Source organism: Paramormyrops kingsleyae, chromosome 8 (genome assembly GCF_048594095.1).
Source record: "Paramormyrops kingsleyae isolate MSU_618 chromosome 8, PKINGS_0.4, whole genome shotgun sequence".
NCBI lineage: Eukaryota > Metazoa > Chordata > Actinopteri > Osteoglossiformes > Mormyridae > Paramormyrops > Paramormyrops kingsleyae.
In genome coordinates, this window is record NC_132804.1 from 38,352,196 (window position 1) to 38,374,419 (window position 22,224).

Genomic DNA, 22,224 nt, shown 5'->3' on the forward strand with positions numbered 1-22,224 from the left:
AATGAAAACGTTATGTCATATTTGTAACGTTTTACAGGAAGTTGTTAATCTTAACGTTTGTTTGTAAAATACCGTAATAAACAAGAATTGTGAGTTTTTTAAGTGTGCTTAATGCAAGAAAAATGCAGTTACGGCGAGCGAGCGCTGGTGCTGCACAAGAGGAATCGAAGCGACTGAGCGATAAGGTGCGGGCAGGCAGTAATTCATAATAGCAATAGATTGATCAACATTGTGTTACAGCCTTATTCCCTTTTTTGCGCGCTGTAACATCACTAATACATTTTCTGAATTTACTACATCAAAGAACAAATTTTCTACAACTCGAGGCCAAAACCAAACGTTTTTATTTACAGCAGAAGCTCAATGTGGGTATCAGCATATTGAAACAGCATTTATTCCCTGAGAAGCACCTTATATTTAAGTGCGGGGGGTGGTGTTTTTACTTAATTTTAAAAGCAAGTTTTATTAATACATCAGTAATTAGATTCCGTTGTAAATGACAAAGATGACCCTTAATTATTCAAGTAACTTTATACAAAAATTAAACACCATTAACAGAAGTTATTTGTCTATTGCAAGATTTAATTGATGGGTCTGTAGCTATATATTTCTAAACCGTCTGCAGGCAGCTTAATAGTTAATACTACGTCTCCCTGTAAGTCAATTCACAGCCCTTCATAACGCTATTTAATATATGTAAGTTTTTCTAGAGCTAGTCTTCATACTGAGAAGCCTACAGCATACACTTATACGTTCTTGGAAGATGTCAAACATGTATGGACACCTGCAAAAATCCCAGTGTTTCATGTGTGTCCAGGTTACCGTCATTTTTAAAATGGAACCAAGATTTCCAGACATAGTCCTGAATGTTCCTCAGTGGTGGCTTTGAGGTCTATAAAATGTAAGTTAAATATTCACATATTAAATTCTATTAGAGTAGGCTCTGTAAAAATAACATATGACAACTTGCCTGTAGCAAAAATTCCAGGCAATACAAAACCCGAAACCCATTCTAAAAACTACAGGTAAGCTCCATACTTATGAAACCTCATCAAAAAAAAAAACATGATTCTAAAGGTTAACTTAGTCTGAAATACTGGAAGAAATTGGACTTAAGTATAGGCCACACACACACACACTCGGCATGGTTTCTTTAAATCCTGCTTAACTAGAGCATAATTGTTCTGTGATGACCAAATATAAGAAACCAGAGGAAATGTGGATGAATATGGCCATATTCAACCAAAATGGTGAGGCTTGTATTTAGCTTCCATATTTAAATGGTGACGATAGCTACTAAACCCAAAACAGAAAAATACAGTAAAATACACAATTCCCTCTGGGAACATGAAAAGCACATTTAAATGTTAAATATAAAGAAACTATACATGTATTGGGTACTATGTGAAGTTACCATTCATTTAAAAAAATAAAATAATCAGGTGCTAAGAGGGAAAAAATTGCAAATTCATCAAGCAGAACAGACATTATGGTGTTGACATAGGAGTTGCACCTTATATCCTGACTTGTTTAATTTACAAAAAAGTTGGAGGCTGAGGAACAATAAAAATATTTTAACTGTCAATCATTTCTGAAAGTTCCAACAGGAGGTCATCCTCGCCCTTGCCAGGGTCTAGTTCCATCTCATCTTCTAGACGGTCATCGGTGAATTCATTCATCAGCTCATCAAAGTCATCCACTGCAGAGCTAGAAGCACGTGCAGACACTGTGCTTAGACGACGGGCTTTACCATGGCTAGGTGTCTTGCATATAGCAAAGGTGCTGAAAGTGTGACAAAATCACAAGTGTGAGCAGATACAGAATGAGAGATCAAAAGCTTCAACACATGAATTAGACCACTGTAGCAAAGATTCCCTTCTGAATTGCTTAGTAAGTTTACCTCTTAGATGTGTCTTTAGTTGGTGATACAGCAGGTTCATAAGTGGTTCCTCTCTGGTCTGTGATGGAGACTACCTGAGGCTGCAGTCTGGAGGATTCTTCAAGATCTAATGCTAAGTCACCAGGACCTTGCACCGAGTATTCCATAACCAAGGACTTAAGGACCTGAGAGCTCCCTTGTACATTTGTGTCCAAAGTTCCTGTGGATGCTGACATCTACAAAAAGATTAAAAAAATAACCAATTTAGATTCTTTAAAGCCAATTCATGCTTCACATTTCCATGAGTGCTTTCGGTTGCAGATGAAGGGATTAGACAAATGTCATCAGGGGTTGGCTGCAGACGCCTGCAGTCGGTACATGTGCAGCCCAGGGGCCGGTTGCACAAAACTCCTTAAGTTTTCCCCTTAAGTATGACACTTAAGGTTTAATTTCTCCTTAGCTAAGGGATTTATTTAAGGGTGTTGCACAGAACCCCTTAAAAGGTTTCCTTAGTTAAGGAAAAACATTAAGGGATTTACAACATTGAAAGACATTTTACAGCAGTAAAATTGTCCCGTTTCCATGGAGACCGTTCATATCTTTGCACTCGCGCTTACTTGTGATACCTGTTATCGCCTCACAAAGTAAAGTTACTCACAAAGTAAGAAAAAAAATGGGAGAAAAGAAAACAAGACAGCCAAATTGGTCAGAGGAGGAAAAGATAATACTTTTGGAAGAATTCAATAAAAGAAAGAACATACTAAAAAGTAAATTTGATCCGCAAATAACAGCAAACAGAAAACAAAGAATGTGGGAGGAAATTGTAATGAAAATTAATTCAAGAAGTCTGGTGAAAAGGTCCATACAAGAGGTGCAAAAAAAAATACGACAACTTATCTGTTCTGGCCAAAAAAGAGATCACTAAATACAGGAGAGAATGTAACAAAACTGGTAAGAACTCGATCTTACTAGTTGACGTTAACTTACAACTTCGGATAGGTTAAATGACTAACATGACTTGAGGGAACTGTTAATGTTAGTCTTTATTGCTGTACATAAGTTGCTCATCTTCTTTCAACAAGTTATTACACATTAAAATATTTAAGGTATAGATATAAAGTAGACTGTAATGGTTCTATAACGTTATATGCTATGGTTAGTTAGCAAGCTAGGCTGAATGTGAAACAGGCTTAACGTTCTTTGGTAAAAATCATTACCAGAATTTATTCTATACAAAATGTCATTTTGAAGGTGGAGGTCCACCTCCAAAACCTCTTTCAAATGAGGCAGCGATGGTAGCGGACATAATTGGTCGTGACTCACCTACAGTGGTTGGAATAACTGGCGGAGGGGAGAGCTGTGGTCATTTGGAAGGGTAACATTCTTCAGGTTAAGCCTAATTAATGACATTAGGGTTAATGTCATGACTATATATTTAACTAGTAAAACCTTGTTCAGTGAGCCAGATGAGTTAATGACGGAAGAATATGACGTTGCGGCTGCAAGTACATCGATTGTCATGCCTCGCAGCCCAGCTAACCCTCCAAAGACACCGGGGGTGTCAAGGTAAGTTTTTGGTACGCCGTGCTACCTTTTCCCGGATCAATTACACAGAAAAAATACAGCACTAAATTTCGATCCAATCATACTGTATAATAAGCATTTTCAGTCTCTCACAGTATTCAATTATATTTCTTATCGCAGTGCAGTTAAAGTTTATACTTAATAAAAAAAATTGCAAGTTATGTGTCACGATCGTCGGTAGGCGAACGAGCAAGCAAGGGAGTGGAGCCAGGAAGTCGGGTAAAACGGGGATTTAATAGGGAAACAGGCAACAACACGGGGTAGAACGACAGCAAACATCAATGACAAGTCTGGGGAAGACTGACTCTGACGAGGACTAGCATAAAACCGCAGAGCGATCATTAATTGCAACGCAGCTGGGAGAGCACAGCTTCGGTTTGTGGAGTGATCCAACTGTAGACGGTCGGACAAATCATAAATTGACTGCAGGTCAAATTTATACAGCAAAATCAATTGCTCGTCATTGAGCGTATCTAAGGGATTCTCCCGGTCACGGAACACTCTTTTTGCTATGCGTTCATTTTCGTTATCTATTAGCATAAACTCCGCCATCTCGCAGTTAAGGTAAGGTTAGAGGTACCTTAATTTTTTTTCCTTAGTTTGGTTGCTAAGGTGTTTTGTGCAACCGTTAAGGGATTCCTTAAATATAAGACCAAGATAAGGAGAAAAACTTAAATACTTAAGAGAAAAAATTAAGGAAACCTTAAGGGGGAGACTTAAGGGCGTTTTGTGCAACCGACTTTATTTTAAGGAGACCTTAACTCGGACTTTAAGGAAAATCTTAACTTAAGGAGTTTTGTGCAACCGGCCCCAGATTTTTATGTGTAGCGGAAGCCTTGCACATTTGTACGCATCGACCGTGCATCAGCATAACTTCATAGGCATTTGCAGTAGGTGGCAGCATGAACTTTCACAAATCAGCGGTCAATGATGAAAGAGTAGAGGAAGAATAGTTGTAGAGATCAAAGTGAGCAACTGTATGAGAATGGTCGGAGCTACCCGCATATCGATTTTTTCATACTGTTCAGAAAGGTATAGTATACTGTATTTTAAAAAGCAGCATTATTCCAGCATTTTGAAATCTTGGCTATAAAATTCACTAAGCACGGGGGTGGGGGAATCTTGTCATAAGAATTTTAAAATACTGTGGTATTCTTATTGTAATACTGCCCAAGCCTTGTGAAATAACTTTAAAACTGTTCATAGACATTTACCTGTTATACTACACTGCTTGTATTTGTTGCAACACATCTGCTCTCCCCTTGTCTGGCAGAAGATTACTGCCGTATGTATGCACCGACTGCGAGCATCCGCAGCCAAAAGTAGTATGAACACAAGAGGCCATGCAGATGATCATCCCCAGCCCAAAAGTGTACGCAAGTAAGTATGACCTAGGATTTACACTGATATGTTACCATACTTGTACAAAATTACAGAGCAGAGTTGCTACTGGTACTTACTGCAGGACGATTACATGATGGCTCCCGAGACTGGATCGCCACAGCTGTACTATTGAGTGGCTTTACTGCAGCAACAGCAGATCGAGGGCTCTCTGGTTCTCTCCTTTTCTGGGTAAGCTGTACTTGTGTGGCAAGCTTCATAATAGATGGCTTCACATTCAGTTTAGGTCTCACTAAAATGTACCAAAATGTCAGGAACTTTTTATCGTATCAAAACACTTTACTCATGCACAAAGTGAGAAAAGCCATTACAAGCTCTTACACATACCTTTTGGTTCAGGTAACTGCCCAGCGGACTTCTTGAGGACAACCTCCTGTGCCTGAGGCTCCACAGGAACAAGGTTATGAACTGGCAGGGGCACAGGAGGGGATCTTTTCCGCAAAGATATAAAGTTTATGGGGCTGGTGGAGGGAGGATCCACCTGTTTTTCCAGGGATGTAGACACCACAATATTCTGTTCTGCAGGAGGGACAGGTGCACTCTCTTTTTGTTTAAGTGCAATCATCTGTTGTCCACCTCCAAGCAAAGCCTTAGGCTTCGTAGAGGACTCCGGTGGTATAGAACTCCCTCCGGGTCTGGCTGCGATGAGGGATTTTCCCTTCTGTATAGCTTGTTCTTGGGCTAAGACTGAGCTGTGCTGTGATTGCAGGGAGGAGTCTACCTGCTCCATCTGCTGCTTGCGGAGTTTCTTCTCTCTCATAATCTCTTCAAAGGATTTCACATTGACATTCTCTCCTGAAGAACATGCTTTTCCGTTGGTTGCTATCATCTGCAGCAAACAATACAAAACATCAACCAGACATTCTTTCATAGCCAAGACCATATAAAACTCCTATGAGGCGTCTACCTTTATGTCAACAGTCCCTGTTGATTGCTCCATGCTTGCATGTGTCTTCTGCTCATTAATTTTAACAGCATCTACAAAGACATACATCAGACATCAGGTCTGTCAGATTTCAAACAAAATTGCAGTCCATTTTAGGTTACTTTTGGTTACTCAGGTCAGGTCAGGTTGAGGAACATGCACTGATGCAAGGAGTTGCAGCACCCACCACATGACAAAACACTTCAGGATCCCAGCTAGCGACCCCCCAGGCAGACACACGGTCCAGTCCCACCCTCCAGAAATGGCCATCCACCAACCGCAGCCAGGTGTTACATGGGCATCCCCTTGGTCTAGTCCAACCGCTTGGGTCTCAGCAACGAGCATCCTGCGAGCCGGATCACCCTCAGGGAAACGTGCCACATAGCCATAGTACTGTAACTGATGTTCCCCCGCAATGCAAGTAATATGCCTCATTCAGGACTCACCCAGCGAACGCGAAGGTCAAACCAGCGGTACCCAAGAGACATAGTACCGAAGGAGTCGGTATCACATACCCCTTTTCCAATGACCTCATGACCCCCATGCTCTCCCAATTCATCTATATACTTCATAGGAAGAGTCACCAGAGACATGAATATCGCTGCCGAGGTAAGTGAACCTCTCAACGAGGTCAACACTGTCTCCGCAGGCAGACACACTACTGATGGTTGTGCCTAAGACAGGGGTGTCCAATCTTATCCGCAAAGGGCCGGTGTGTATGCGGGTTTTCGCTGCAACTCCCTAATTAGATTACTAATTAGAGGACTGATTGGCTGAAAAGTCCTCACACCTGGGGTTGAACAGCTGACCTACAGGTTATCCCAAAAACCAGCATATACACCGGCCCTTTGCGGATAAGATTGGACACCCCTGGCCTAAGAAGTCAAAAGCCTGGATCAGAGCCTCCATTGACTCTGCAAAGATCACAGCATCGTCCGCAAAGTCAAGATCAGTAAATCTTTCTTCAACAACAGATGCCCCACAGCTGCTGGACCCCACAACCCTGCCCATGACCTAGTCCTTGCAAGCACTGAACAAAGTAAGAGTATGAACACACCCCTGGCAAACCCCAGAAACAACTGCAAAGAATGCAGAGGTTCTAGTGTGTAGGCCAGCCATGACATCCAGCAACTTCGGGGGATCCTGCAAAGTCTCAGGACATCCCTCAGGGCAGCTTGATTAACTGAGTCAAATGCTTTCTGAAAATTGACAAAGGCTGTAAAGAACATCTGCAGATACTCACGTTTATGCTCAATGAGAAACCTCAGTGCCAGGATGCAGTTGATGGTAGACTTCTTAGTCTAGACTGCTCCGGTCGCTGGTAGGCGAGCAAGTGAGCAAGGATACTGTTAAGGATGACCCAAGCAAAGACTTTACCTGGCACTGAGAGCAGTGTTATTCCTCTGTAGTTGCTGCAATACAGGCGATCACCCTTCCCTTTCCAGATATTGACAAAAAGTCCCATTTTCCAGTCATTTGGGATGTCTGTCTCCCAAACGGATACAAAGATTGCCTGCAATGCCAGGACGACAGCTGTGCCACCTGTCTGGAGAAGTTCACCCCAAATACCACAGATCCCTGCAGCATTTCCTACCCCCCGCTGATTCACCACATGTGCAATCTCAGTGAGATTGTTCTAGGGATCAGCCTCAAGAACTGTGGACCCAGAGATGTCCAACATCCAAGCCAAAGGATCAGCTTTAAACAGCTGCTCAAAGTACCTGGCCCAGAGGGTCACAATCACAAAGTCATTCGTATGGATCAATCCATCACCTGCCCTGACTGCAAGTCTCTGAGGACCAGATTCAGATGTATGTAATGCTTTGATTTCTCTAAGCAGGATGTGGGTTACTAGACCACAGATGGTGCGTCACCTGCTCACAGATTCCTCTAACAAATGCCTCATCATCTGCCCTCAGAACCCTCAGTCATCCTCCTCAGTTCCCGGTACAGATTGGAGATTCCATCAAGTTGTGCCCTGCGACTCCTCTCGATAATATCCAGGGTTCCCTGCAAGATAAACATCTCCTTCTGGGAACACAGGCAACACCAGCACAACCTTCAGGGTCTTGTCATGGACGGTCTCCCATATCATGTTAGAATCACCAGTCGTACCCAAGTCTGCAAGTTCCTCACACAAACTGCATGCAAACTCATCAGAAACAGCTTGATCTTGGAGTCTGGCCAAGGCCAGCTTCATTCTCCTAGTAGGCGGTAGCCTACTGGATCTAAGCTGAATCTTCAGAGTAGCAACAAGTCTGTGGACAGAATTCACAAACTGGGCACCTGTAGACCCTGCAGTTTTACAGGAGTCTCCAGCATCCAAGTTCAAATATGTGGCTTGGTGTTGGAACCAGGATCCAGTGACATGCAGCCCCTGATGTTTCACAAAGTCAAGGAACATGGAGCCACTCTCACCCCGGTCACGAAAATCATGGCGACAGACATAACCCTCAAAGCGAGCCCTGTCAGTACCAGTTGTTGCACTGAAGTCACCCATGATCAGGGGAGTGTCACCACTGAGCAAAGGTGCGACTAAAATGTCTCCCACAATGAGACATCACTCACTATGGTCAAAGAATACACTAAGGCAAGACACCCAAGGAGTGCCTTAGCTCGAGTCTCTCAATACGGTCATTGAAAGGAGTGCCGTAAGACAGCAATGGAATGAGTCAATCTGCCACAGCAACAGCTACTCCCTGAGTATGGCAACCATCAGAGCGACCAGACTAAAAACAGGGTGTATCCAGAGTGGTTCTAATCACTGACATTCACAGCATAGAATCACATCTTGGACCATGAAATAGGAAGTCAATTCACTTATAGCCCAGCACCGTGAATGCTACATTTTCCTTGGGTTTCACGTGTTTGCTTACCAGGCACTCTGAACAGTGTGTTGATAAAGTAACATTTTAAAAAACATTTTATGCATTAGCTGTCATTAATATAGTAAATACTGTTACTTTGTTTTTATATGTGCTCGGTGTTAACGATTATCATAATTAATAGTTATGACTAAAGGTAGCTTAGTCAGCTATCGAAGCTAACGTTCCCATTTCACTAAGGAGTTTGTCAAATTACCATTGACATGAGGTAACGTTACATATTAAGCATTTTTTTGTCTTATAAATGGGTTCATGATTATAATTAGTTGCACCGCTACCATGTTAATACACCTTAATAAAATATCAGTTAACAGCTCTTGAGGCACATGGTTCATTGTGAACATTTTTAAATTCATGGCAAAACAGCAAAAAAATGTTGTGGTAATTTATTTGCCAAAAAATACCAGGTTGCAATAAATGTGTGTATTTTTACGTGCGCTTTTTAAGTGCTGCATTTGTAAACAGCGTTCAAACAAAAAAAGCATTTTTTTCATGTTATTTTATCTCCCTCATTTACCCTTATTACCCCCACTCCCACTCTTTTTGTCCCTAGAGTGCAAGGTGTGAATGGGACATTACATAGTGGTAGTTTTTGCAATGTTTGCCCAATTTGGCTTATTTTGTGGATAAAGAATCATAATGGATTTTGACCACTGGACCCTTCAAGGTGAGTGCTCTCTACACAAGTAAATAAACCAGAAGGCCAGCCTTTATGAAACATCATACAATATTGTTGTTGCATTTTATTTGAAATGAGAAGTAAAATGCAATTTGACTGAGGCATCTTATTGCTTTGCCTTGTTACTCTGACAAATATAAAATGATCAAATCATCATATACGTCACTTTTTGTATCTTTTCTAAATAAGACTGTGCCCATACCCAACTGTAATAACGATTAAAGCGATCTGTTTTTAGTATTTGTTAAAGTGAGGTTTTTATTTTCTTGGCGTTGTGTGATTAAGATTAATTTCACAAGATTAATCATTTGAAATACTTAAATTAATGAGCACAAAAACATGACAAACACGACTGTATCATGGGTTTTATGGCTTTTTGGGGGGGTTCACAGGCTGCTGTGAGGATTTCTGACCGTCTCAATGTTGTTTCGATGCGTTAGCTGTATGCTAATGCCATTGCCCATTATCAAAGACAAAAGGTATGATACGCTGAAGTATGTCGCTGCTGGTGGTTAAAAGGTTGTCGCTGGTTCTATGGATGATAGGACCTTTCTGAAACAATCTCGGACCATGAAATAGGAAGTCAATTCACTTATAGCCCAGCACCGTGAATGCAACATTTTCCTTGGGTTTCACATGTTTGTCGTTTGTGGGCCTATACGGATTCGTCTTAGGCCACTTCTGATTGGTAAGCATGACTGGCACGCGAGAAGCATAGCACTTCTGATTGGTGAGAATGACTGATACACAGGGAGCACGGCATGAATTTGTAAAACTATTCTCACTACAGTTTTAAACAATGGGTCCAACGTACTATATAAAGTATATCTTAAATCGAAGTCTTTGCAATTTACTAATCGCGTTGTTTCAAATCGCGATTTTGATTTTAACCTGATAAATCGTCCAGCCCTAACAGGCAATAGTACATAACTGTGCACACACATGTGCCCTGCAATGAACTGGCATCCCATTCAGGCTGTACCCTAGCCTTGTGCCCTGTGTTTCCTGGGATAGGCTTCATCCCCACACGACCCTGTCCAGGATAAGCAGTTGGCAGGATGAACACCAAGGAAGCCAAGATCCTATTTAAATAGTACATAAAAGCAGAAACACTAGTACTATGATGATTGCTATACATTCTGATATGGATTGTATCAACAATCCAATGGATACCTGTAGCCATGGATTTGTTGATGCGAAGTATTCGTCTCTTGGGGAATCCTTTGTCAATAGAAGGCTGCTTCTCAGTTTGGGCATCTTGAACTTTGGCCTGCATCCGTGCTGCTTTCTCCCTGCGAATCTCGTCCAATGTCTTTACCCTGACTTCCTCCATTTTAGCCGATGCCTCATCCTGGGGACCCATATCCACAAGGATATCTTTCTTTTCTGACAACGAAGCTTCAGAATCACTGGCTATCTTCTTTGCTTCCAGTTTTTTTTTAGCATGGAAAACCTCTGAGTATTTCCAGATGTCGGGGCTGGCCAATGCCTTGCCAGGTCTTTTCAGGGGGCCAGGAGGTTTAGCAGTAGTGCAAATACTGCCTGTTCTGGCTTGCTCCTGTGATCTGCTTGCCTTTTCTTGCTTGATTTCTTCAAGGGTCTTTATCCGGATCTCTCCATGCAATTTTACATCAGTACAAGTGTCTACAGATTAAAGCAAAACACGATCAACACACAACCATTAACCAATATAAAACACAGTAGAGATGCACCGATCCGATATTCGGATTGGTATTGGCGCCGATCCAGACTTATTTGACGGATCAGAGTATCGGCCTTGCGTGACCGATCCACGTCCTATACTTACTTATTTACTTTTTTGGCAATCTCTAAAAATATAGCTCCTATTTCGTTTTAAATCTATTTGTACAATCAATCGCATGACAGCTCTTTCCCATTTTACATGTTTTTTTTTTTTTGCGGCATTCAAATCGAATGCTAACGTTGCCCCTCAGTCTTTTTTGCTACTCAGTGGGTGTGAGTTCAGTGACTTCCGCCTGCTGTGACATCATGCGCATACCCTTCGCAGTACAAGGAGCGTAAGATAAGACATGACAATATGGGAGTATTTATGCTTTTAACAGAAACCAGCGATTTGCAGTCTTCGTAAAATAAAGTTTTGAGAGGTGGGAATAGCGTTTAATGGACGATCCCACTTAAAGCACATGCAACTGTGCGAGACGAAAAAAAAGCAATAGATGATTTGGGAGTCGCTAACTTGGACTGTTCTGCGAACTTGCTGGCTTAATATACAAGAGGGGCTGCCATCGCAACAAAGTGTAACTGAGATGACGCCAATGGGAGAAAAACTTAAAATTTTAGGCATTCGCCACTTGTGTATACTTCATATTGAACTGCAAATGCCTCAAAAACGCTTAAAACAGGACGTACAAACGAGGTGGAACAATACGTTATGTATGTGTGTAGTAGCCTAATGAAATATTTTTTGTCATACATTTTTTCCATCTGTATTTACTGGCTTAAAAAAATATGTAAAGTATATGAAAGTAAAAAGAACTCTTGTATCGGAATCTGTATCGGTATCAGTAGTTGTGTATCAGAATCAGAACTGAACTGAAAAAAATGTGGATCGGGCCATCCCTAAAACGTAGTATATCAAAAAACATACCAGTTTCAGAGCAAGCAGATTCTACTGGCAACCCCAGTCGGTTTCGTACTGACTTTTGAGCTGAAGCAGAGAGAAAACAAGGACAACATTATTCTCAAAATATGTTGACTAGAGGGGGAAAGAAACCCTTTGAGGGTACAATTCCTGAACAGTTTAACTTCCTACCAAGGCGTTCCCCAAGTCGGCGTTTAAGGGGGAAGTCTGTCTCTTCTGGTTCATCTGCAAGAATAATGCCACATCTGGTCAATACTGCAGCAGGCAGATATTGACTACTTTTAAAGTTGACAGTGCTAATTTCTCAAGTAATTACCCAGGTTCCCTAACTTAATTTCTGTGAATATGGATAAATAACTGCTGTGGAGAAAGCATTTTCCAGCAAACCAGTAGCATGATTAGTACTTTTATCATGAAGATTTTCTTACTTCTGTGAAATACATTCTGTAAAAAAAAAGTAATTTGTGTGTATTCCAAGTAGCAATACTGCTAATACTGGAAAAAAAAACACACATACATTCCACTAACTTTATATTAGGGCTGCTACGATCAAGTCAACGTAATCAAAGAGAAAGATGAAAATGTATCAACATCAATATTTTAAATTGACATCTTATTTTAATGAAATCACCTTTTTGATTTCTAAAATGTTTCAATTAATTATAACAGATGTTTCCCTTCAATATCAAATGTAATTATGGAAGTAATTCAAATTCTCACAAAAAAGATGGTTTGTACAGTTAGGTTTCGATAGCATACCACAGTGCCACTAATGCTATGCATGAGCCCCAAGAGAGAACACACAAAGGTGCTATTCTGGATGATGGACCACCAGAACAGTCAAAACCACTCTAAATGTTGTCTGTTCACATTCATTATATTGTCATTAGTAGGGAGAGCATTTCATACGTTTTGTCCTTGTGCCTGCCATATATATACCCATTATTAAAGGATATAAAAATATATGCCTGCTACCTTAAACATTTCTGAAACACTTATTAAATGGAAATTCTATGCTACAATCTGAGCTTATTATATGTTGATGGTACAGATGTGTGTTTGTGTGCATTGGGCTTGAAGGAACCAAAACCTGTTGGACTTTAAACTGCTAAAAGTATTGCAACACCACCACCGTTTTTTACTTTGTTTAACCACAAGATCTCCTCTTAAAAGATATTGTCCCTTTTGGGCATCACAATACACCTCCCATCAACATTTTAGGAGTACAGTGGTACCTCGGTTCTCGAACTTAATCCGTTCCGGACTCCGGATCGAATCCTAAAAGCATTTTTTTCTTAATGACTTCCAAAACGATCAAGATCTTATCCCAACATTACCCCTGTCCTGCCCTGATCGTCCGCTCCTTCCATGTGCCACGCCCCCTCGTTAACCTCGTGTGGGATCCCCATGTGATCAGCTGTTTCTGGTTGTTGTCATTAGTCCTCTGTATTAAGTCCGCGTTTCAGTTTGTTTCCCCAGTCCGGTCATTGGGTGCGTTTGACTTGCTTACAGCGCTGGCTTAAAGCAACGCATTCTGATCCTGATGCAATGCATTATGGTTAGATGCACTGCAACTTCTCACCTGGCTGCACAAACTGGAACCGCCTCTGTGACGACACACCTTTGCCCTTATTGTAAACAGTTTAGTTACACGTATGACGTTTGAATCAGGCATTTCCGATGCGTAATCTGCTATTTCTCCCGAATATCACGTAAAGCAGTGAGAACTGGTTTTCAGTTAATTTACCTGGTAAAATAAAGTTTAAATAAATTACATAAATGCTCTAATAGTACACGTAAGTTAGTGGTTTATTTATTGTTAGTTACTGTAATGTTGCGCTGCTTTATTTGGTTAATCGTCCAGTCTGTGAAGAAGGCATTCAAGTAAGAATTGTATTGTAGTATGACTCATTTCCCGGTGCATACAATTTATATTAGGTCAGCGTTCACGGTTCAACTTCTGATGTTCAGATCGAGTTCTAGGTCAAACTGGTTTGTTTGACTTTCAAGAAATTCGAGTTCTAGTGAGTTCGAGAACCAAGGTACCACTGTACTGCTCATCTGTTTATCTAATTTTGGGTGTAAGTCATGTCTTTGTAGTGCCAAATAGCCAAAGTCTATTATCTAAACCCCTCCTGTGACAGTTTGCTGTTGTCAAAATAAAATTTACTTAAAAGAAACTGTCAATTTGATTTTCTGGAGGAAAAATCAGATTAGTCAACCAATCGGTGAAATAGTCAACAGATAAACTGATAGAAAAATTGTTGTTAGTGGCAGCCCTAATATTTGGATATTTTTATTATTTAAGAAAACACTGTGCAAAAACACTTCAGGAGGACCTGAAAACCAAAGTGATTCAAATCACGAATCCCACCATACACCACTGCTGTTAGGCTTTTGAAGCCAATGAGTGACCACCTCTACTCCCACTTCAAAAAAAAGACTTGCCTATTCAATGTTTTGCATGAACATCGTCCAAAGTAGTTTTAAAATTATGACCTAATAATAAAATATTGCCTTTTGATCAACTACTACTTTTTGCCCCAGACATGGTGAAAACCACCTCCAAAATGGATATTATGGTACTATGGTAATAATGACATTTACACAGTTACACCTGTGACTGGGAAACTTTTAAACTTATCTTGTGCTTTCTGGGGTCTTACGTGCCTTTTTCATTAATCTGTTCCATATTAGTAACTTGGTACCTGAACACATATCACACATTATAATATTAATCCTACAAACCTATGCTAGCACTGACAAGCTGATCTCCGGGGGAGACCTTCCTCTTTCCAAGTCTGTCACCAATCTGACGTTTTGGCGGGTTTTCAGTCAGAAGTTGGCAATCTAAGCAAAACCATGACAAAAAGTTTAATGAACACAAGCCAGACAACCAAATATCTACAATTTCTCTAGGCTAAAATAATAATTCAAAAATTAATGAAAAGGTGGTACTTCAAGCACTGGGAGATTTCACAAGAGTTTGGCCACTCTGCCCACTGAGCAGCTAAGCACTTAACTCATGCCACAAGAGCAGCTCAATAAACCAGGGCTGTGGAGTCGGAGTCGGAGACAATTTTGGGTACCTGGAGTCGGAGTCGGCAAAAAGTTAACCGACTCCGACTCCTACTAAATTTAAATGGGAATTAAAAAAGTAAGTTGAAATGTCCCAATTCACAAACAGTCATAATGAACTACTTCTCTGCTGTAAGAATAAAGCCCAATGCATGCAGTCCATAATGTTACCACAAAACGAACATGTCAAGTAACCATGAAGCATGCTTTTCATTGACTGTATGCGTCACTATATGGGATGTAATGCACAGGTAAGGTGCGGCACCGCTTTCCATTGTGTCGTGTTCCACTGTTACAGGGAACTGTGAACCTAGCCTAAAGCCCCCCTTACATTTACAGATGCACTGCCGATTTTTCGGCCGTTCAACGAGTCATCACGCGTCAAACGCCTGAAAAATCATCTGGTGTGTTCTCAGCTCCGTCGGCTCCCCTTCGCTATGCGCTAGTGAAGGGGGCCGAAGGAGCCGAGAACACAGATCTCCCTACCTGTCTCCAGCAGAGGCTCGTTCTGCTGATCAGCTGGCCGGTGAGTGACACAATGCACTAAACTTCCGGCTGGCTGACAGAGGAGACAGCCACTGCAGCAGACAGAGGCATCACATTACTTTGGATGGGGGCGGTGGTCGAGATTTTCGGCAAGCTATATACATACAGAGGAGTCGGAGTCGGGGAGTCGGAAGATTTAGAAACTGGGGAGTCAGAAGATTTAGAAACTGAGGAGTCGGAGTCGGAGCATTTATCTACCGACTCCACAGCCCTGCAATAAACCCAGGCTACCCAGGTAACAATCTGTGCCCATAACACTGTAATAGTAATGGAGCCAAGACTAAGAAAATGTTACTTGCTATATGAATGCTACATAGGTAGGTCACATAGGTGTATGATTTTAATATATACCCTCTTTGGCTGTGAGTATTGCTGATGTCAGGGAAGCTCTGATGTTCTCCTTCTCTACATTCATTCCATTGTTGCTGTAGGCCTGGACAGAAAGCTGTCCTATATGAAGACAAAAGTTATAGCATACATGAAATGCACCTATGCATCCAATACCTTGCTCTTTTCTTTAAAGCTTAGCATTAAACAATGGAGTAATACTCATCAACAGTAAAATAAAGTTTCTGTATTCATACCAGATTTCTTCAAATTTGCCTTCAGTGCTTTCCTTAATCTGATTTCCTCGAGTGTTTTAATGCCAAAATTCAAGGAATCACCTGGTTAGAAGGAAAAAAGGGATTTTAATTCCAGACATTTCACAGAAATGATAAAAACTACATTGCACAGATGGGGCAATATACCTTGATTATTACTTAACTTCCTGGATGAGACAATTCTCAATGCATCTGATCCTGCCTTATGATCATCGCCTTCCTCTGAAAACTGATCTATAGAATGACATCATAAAAATAAGTGAAAAATAAATGGAGACCACACATACACATGAAAGTACACAGCAAAACACATTCTTCACAAAATTAGTGTACTGTAGAGAATTAAGCAATACCATCCTCGTCCTCATCCTCATCATCCACAGTGTTTATGACCACTGGAGGGTGAGTAGGACTTGGTACATTTTCCAAGGTTTCAGTCTTGATCACTCCACGAAGCTGAGGGTTAGCAGGGCTGGCTATAGGAGCAGGAGCTGGAGGCAGTGGGTCAATCAAGAGGGCCTCTTCTCCCCCCTCCTTTCTTAAGATTGGGACTGTGACACACAAAGAGATATGTCACTGGTCGCTAAACTAATTCTGTTAAAAATATAATGCCAGTAGAACTTATTTTAAGAGACCTCACCTTTACTAGGTGGAACATAAACCCCATCAATAAAACGAGGCTTCTCATGGTGAAAGGCGCAGTGGGGCTTTTGGCAGCCGGCTGGCTGATTCTCCCAATAGCAAGGAATCTCACTGCGTTTTTTCTGAAATGGAAAGGCGAAAATAAAACTGCAACAGTGTAATTAGACATATTCCACTAACATCCTCAAAGTTTTTTGAATATAAACATCTATTATACACAAGTAGTTCTTGTAGTTTTTATTAGAGGAAGGAATCCCTTTTTTTAATGGAAAAAGAAAATACACCAGACCTAATTTGGTCAAAATTTGTAATATAAATTGCTTTCAATTGATAAAAAGCCAAAATCTAGATAAGGCATTACCTTGATCTCCATGTGACGAAACTTACAAATCTTGCGAAAACAGCGGTTCTCTTGCCAGAGATTACAGACAGTCTCACTGCCCATAGCAGCCTCACAGTGACGAAAAGGGCAACTATCTCCCTGCAAAATAATAACCTGCAAATGTGCCAGCTTCTAATTTCTATTTAAATAAATACATTCCATAAAGCCAGAGCCAATATCAAATCAGAAAAAATATATATTTTAAAAGCATGTGGTAAAATGTATTTTAGAATGATAAAAAAAAAGTGGTTGTGGAGTGTTCAAAATGTTACCTTAGTACAAGTTGAGTAGAAATAGAAGTAGCAGTCATCTCCGTGGTTTGTCATGCTCACACTGGTGTAGGCTACAGCTTCTGCCCCAGACCTGACTAAATTCCAGAACCAAAGACAAAGTCTTTGCTTGGGTAGTGTGTATTCAGCAGAACTGCAGTAGTGTCCCTGCTCATGCAAAGGAGATAGGTGATATGATTAAGATGCCAATTCTACCTATTTGTTATGTACAGTGGTACCTCAGAACTAGAACTTAATCCTCCGGATCGAATCCTAAAAAGTTCGAATTGTGATAGAATTTTCCCCTTAAGAAATAATGGAAAACCAATTAATTGGTTCCCATCCCCAAAAAATTACACCTAAATATGTTTTTTTTAGCATTTAAACATAAAATGAACCTCAAAGGGTAGGCCTATTACAGCAGCTACAGCGGGATCTTAATTTAATTAGTGACTGGGCTGACACCTGGCAGATGAAATTTAACATAGACAAATGTAAGGTACTCCATGTAGGGAGCAGAAATATAAAGTACAGGTATTTTATGGGACCTACTGAAATAAAGGTAGCTGATTATGAGAAAGACCTTGGTGTGTATGTTGATGCTTCCATGTCTCATTCTCGCCAGTGCGGGGAAGCAATAAAAAAGGCCAATAGGATGTTGGGGTATATCTCCAGGTGTGTGGAGTTTAAGTCAAGGGAGGTAATGCTAAGATTATACAATTCCTTGGTGAGACCTCACCTAGAATATTGTGTACAGGTTTGGTCACCATATCTTAAAAAGGACATAGCGGCCTTAGAAAAGGTGCAGCGTAGGGCCTCAAGAATGATTCCTGGTCTTAGAGGAATGTCATACGAGGAAAGGTTATTTGAGCTAAATCTGTTCAGCCTCAAGCAAAGGAGACTGAGGGGGGACATGATCCAGGTCTATAAGATTCTAACAGGTTTGGATGCTGTTCAACCAAATAGTTACTTCAGCATTAGTTCAAATACAAGAACTCGTGGCCATAGGTGGAAATTAGCGGGAGAACATTTCAAACTGGATTTAAGGAAGCACTTCTTTACACAGCGTGTAGTCAGAGTATGGAATAGTCTTCCTGATAACGTAGTGCAAGCTGAATCCTTGGGTTCCTTTAAATCAGAGCTAGATAAGATTTTAACAACTCTGAGCTATTAGTTAAGTTCTCCCCAAGCGAGCTCGATGGGCCGAATGGCCTCCTCTCGTTTGTATAGTTCTTATGTTCTTATAAAACAAGAAGAGCATATACTGTACTTAACCCACCTAAGCACATTTATCAAAACAGTAATTTGTAAAGTAAGAAAATAAATGTATCCAAACAATGTGTCCTGCCCCGGTCGTCTGCTCCTTCCTTGTGCTTTAAACTCCTTATAACCCTGCATAATTAACATGCAGCCTTCCTCTGTGAAATGTGGAGATCATGCCATCAGTTAAACGGTGACTTGCACTACTGAACATGCTCCATTTATGTGAACGTGCACAAAGCCCAATTGAGTTAACATCGATGCAACAAATCAACTTATTAACTGGCGTCATAGTACTCATTAGCACCGACTGAGACAACCTAGGGCCTGTACTATGAAGCGGGGTTACTAGCTTATCGGGGTAACTTGTCGGATTTAAGGAAACAATGTGTCCTGCCCCGGTCATCTGCTCCTTCCTTGTGCCACGCCCCCTCGTTAACCCCATGTGGAATCCCAGTGTCATTAGCCCTCTGTATTTCATCCGCGTTTGTTTCCCCAGTCCGGTCATTGTATTGTCCGTCTGCATTTTGCCTGCCTTACCTGTAATTAAACTCCGTATTCCCCAATACCCTGACGTCTGCACCTTTGTCTCCTTTCTGTCCCCGTTCGGCTCAACAATATTATAATGAAACGCATTAATGGTTTATTATTAATATTAAAATAAGAAATCTTTATTTTTTAAATTTATTTTATTATAATAATAATAATAACTGTTACTGTCCATCATTGTCTAAATGTATTTTTACTGTCTAAATATATGTATTCAGCTTGTGAAAACATGCACGACGCTATCACAGCAAATGCGAAGCTGAGACTGAAGCGTTACCCTTTGTTTCCGCTGAGAGACGTGTCGTGTGACTCATTTCCCAGCGCGTACAAGTTCTCTTATGTCAGCATTCACGGTTTGACTTCTGAGAGTCAGATCGAGCTCTAGGTATTTTTTTTTTCCGAACTGGTTGGTTTGACTTTTAAGAAATCTGTTATGAGTTCGAGAACTGAGGTACCACTGTATTACTTCCCAAACATTTCAAAGCAATGCACAATTATTCAGAAAAAAAATCTTTTTGATAAAGTTTGTGTCCAAATGCAAAGATTCACCTGAAGTCGTCAAGAAGATTCCTCGATTCTGTATGCACTTCTCAGTGGTGTCTCCGTGGGGGTCCTGAAGAAACACTCAGTTGATGAGTTACACTGAAAAGAACCAAAGGAATTTGTGTCCAATGGCCTTTCTCTGGAAGACAGCAAGACCGCCTTTGTTATGGTTGTCCTGCAAAATACTACATGGATGGAGCACCAAAGTCCTTTTTCCCCCTTTCTCTTTTATTGTGGTTGATGTGACAACAGAAGAGGTGAAAAGCTCTCCTCTTCTATGTTGTTTTAACTCCAGAAGGCAGCCAGGGGGAAATTGCAAGGGAAGGGGTAAAAAAATGAGCTGCTGGGAAAAAAATCTTCCATTTCTTCTTACAGTGAATAGTAACAGGGATACAGAAATAATGGGTCAGATTTCCTGCGTTCACATGAAACTCAGGGAAGAAAAAAAAGACTCCATCTTCTATGCTATCTATTTTCCTTAAAATAATCTAGTTAAATCCAGTGATCTTCAAACACAAGTTGCTTCTTTACCTATAATGATGGGGGAGGGGGGGGGGGAAGAGACTTCTGGGATATTGGTTATGAAAATGCACTTTGCAATTAAAGCACAATAAAAAAAAACACACAAATCATGATTATACTTAATAAAGAGCAATTTGCCCTTTTGATTGGATTACAGGCAAATTATTAATAATACGACGACATAAAAGAGCTTTGCTCTTATTTACTTGAAAGCTGGAGTGATTTAAGTTATATTCTTTGTAAGCTATGCAGGCACATTAATGTCACATGTTAAAAAACTCCAACCTGTCATACTCACGTTTTAAATTTGGGATAATTTATGTAAACATATTGAATTTTTAACAATTTTGAAGAAAAAAAATACTGGCCACCACGTTCCTCCAGAATCATTATGCTGGTCTTTTATAATCTTCTTTTACACACTGCAGGTTTTAATTTAATAAATTCCTAACTAAGGGGGTAACCTGAACAATACGGGTGACACCAATTGTAAATAGATTCTGGGCCAAACGTTTCTTACGTGTTAGCTATGTTGTTAGCTAGCTAAATGTCTGCAGTAGAGATATACCGCAACAGCTTATAAGTCAGAGTAAGCGATTAGGTAAACACCAAAACGCTTTCTTTATATATATATAGGAAATTATGCGGGTGGCAATATAACCGTAAAGCAAAAGCACGAATCACATAAAACCAACAAGACTGTTTACGAGCAATTTCTTGGAGTATACGTTTGTAATCCTCAAGATACTGGAACACACAATTTATTAAAGCGTCAGCGGTCTTCCTAGTCACCACGTTGCTAAATATGGTTCGTTAACGGAAATGGTTTTAATATTAAACACGATTAAAGAAAAAGTATCCCCGCCACGTTTCATTTACCTACCTATAAATATGGGCCTACCCGGCCTAGAAGAGAACTATCTGGCTAGCGACGGTATTATATGATTTACTTCTGATTACATCGAATATACTTACACTACACATACACGTAAAATTTATGGACATTAAGCAATTAATCAGTTATCAGAAGATTACGCATAAATAATACGGCACCCACAAGAGACCAGGTCGATCACCTCGAACTCTTTCTCTTCGTCTTGTTCGTTTGTTAGCAATTTAAAACAAAGATGGCGTCCGTTCAGAGCGGAAACACTCATAGAAATTAAAGTAACTAGAATGGCAGCAAGCGACGTTTCAATAGTATCACGTGTTGTTAAATGGGCGTCATCCGTTTGTTTGAGGAATTTCTAGTCCATATAATTCTGTGGAATATTAGCGATAATATGTTCATACAACCGGGTAAATAATACGTATAACTAGTTTTATAACCAAGCTTTTTTTTCTTAATTTACAATGTTGGTCCTCCTCCGAGCGATCGGTGCTCTTTCTTTTTTTATTCACCCTAAAAACCAAAGCAGAAATTCTTATACGCATCAATTACAGCCTACCCTCGTAACACAAGTTGCGAATAGTGGTGGAAATCATCACTCTTTATAATTATTCGATTTTTTATGTCAAAACAGCTAAATTCAGTGTCCAAATGAAGAATACGATCACCTGTTACTAACGTTTTTGTTAGTATATTTAAAGTTCATTATAAGTATACTTATTGAGACTAAATTGGCCCACTTTTAGTTTATTAAAGTATACACTCACCTAAAGGATTATTAGGAACACCTGTTCAATTTCTCATTAATGCAATCACATGGCAGTTGCTTCAATGCATTTAGGGGTGTGGTCCTGGTCAAGACAATCTCCTGAACTCCAAACTGAATGTCAGAATGGGAAAGAAAGGTGTTTTAAGCAATTTTGAGCGTGGCATGGTTGTTGGTGGCAGACGGGCCGGTCTGAGTAT

General features: G+C 40.4%; 1 protein-coding gene across 12 annotated transcripts; it reads right to left on the reverse strand.

Annotated features, from left to right (window-relative positions):
- Positions 1-321: 321 nt before the first annotated feature.
- On the reverse strand, positions 322-21,536 carry LOC111836723 (zinc finger CCCH domain-containing protein 11A). 12 transcript variants are annotated; one of them, XM_072715799.1, is made up of 18 exons: positions 21,427-21,536; positions 19,854-19,917; positions 17,499-17,593; positions 17,206-17,325; positions 16,843-16,966; positions 16,556-16,753; positions 16,350-16,436; positions 16,185-16,265; positions 15,952-16,050; positions 14,725-14,826; positions 12,148-12,201; positions 11,983-12,042; positions 10,527-10,997; positions 5,772-5,842; positions 5,192-5,693; positions 4,924-5,096; positions 1,901-2,115; positions 322-1,782 (listed from the first exon to the last, which is right to left on the reverse strand). In XM_072715799.1, exons 3-18 carry the CDS (start codon positions 17,550-17,552, stop codon positions 1,575-1,577), a joined length of 2,619 nt encoding a protein of 872 aa, XP_072571900.1. In that variant the 5' UTR covers positions 17,553-17,593; positions 19,854-19,917; positions 21,427-21,536; the 3' UTR covers positions 322-1,574. The 12 variants fall into 12 exon arrangements, with proteins under 12 accessions (XP_072571900.1, XP_072571896.1, XP_072571892.1 ...); XM_072715795.1 differs by having other exon boundaries at positions 17,499-17,663; positions 21,427-21,535; XM_072715791.1 differs by having other exon boundaries at positions 17,499-17,663; positions 19,854-19,986; positions 21,427-21,508.
- Between the last annotated feature and the right edge of the window lie 688 nt (positions 21,537-22,224).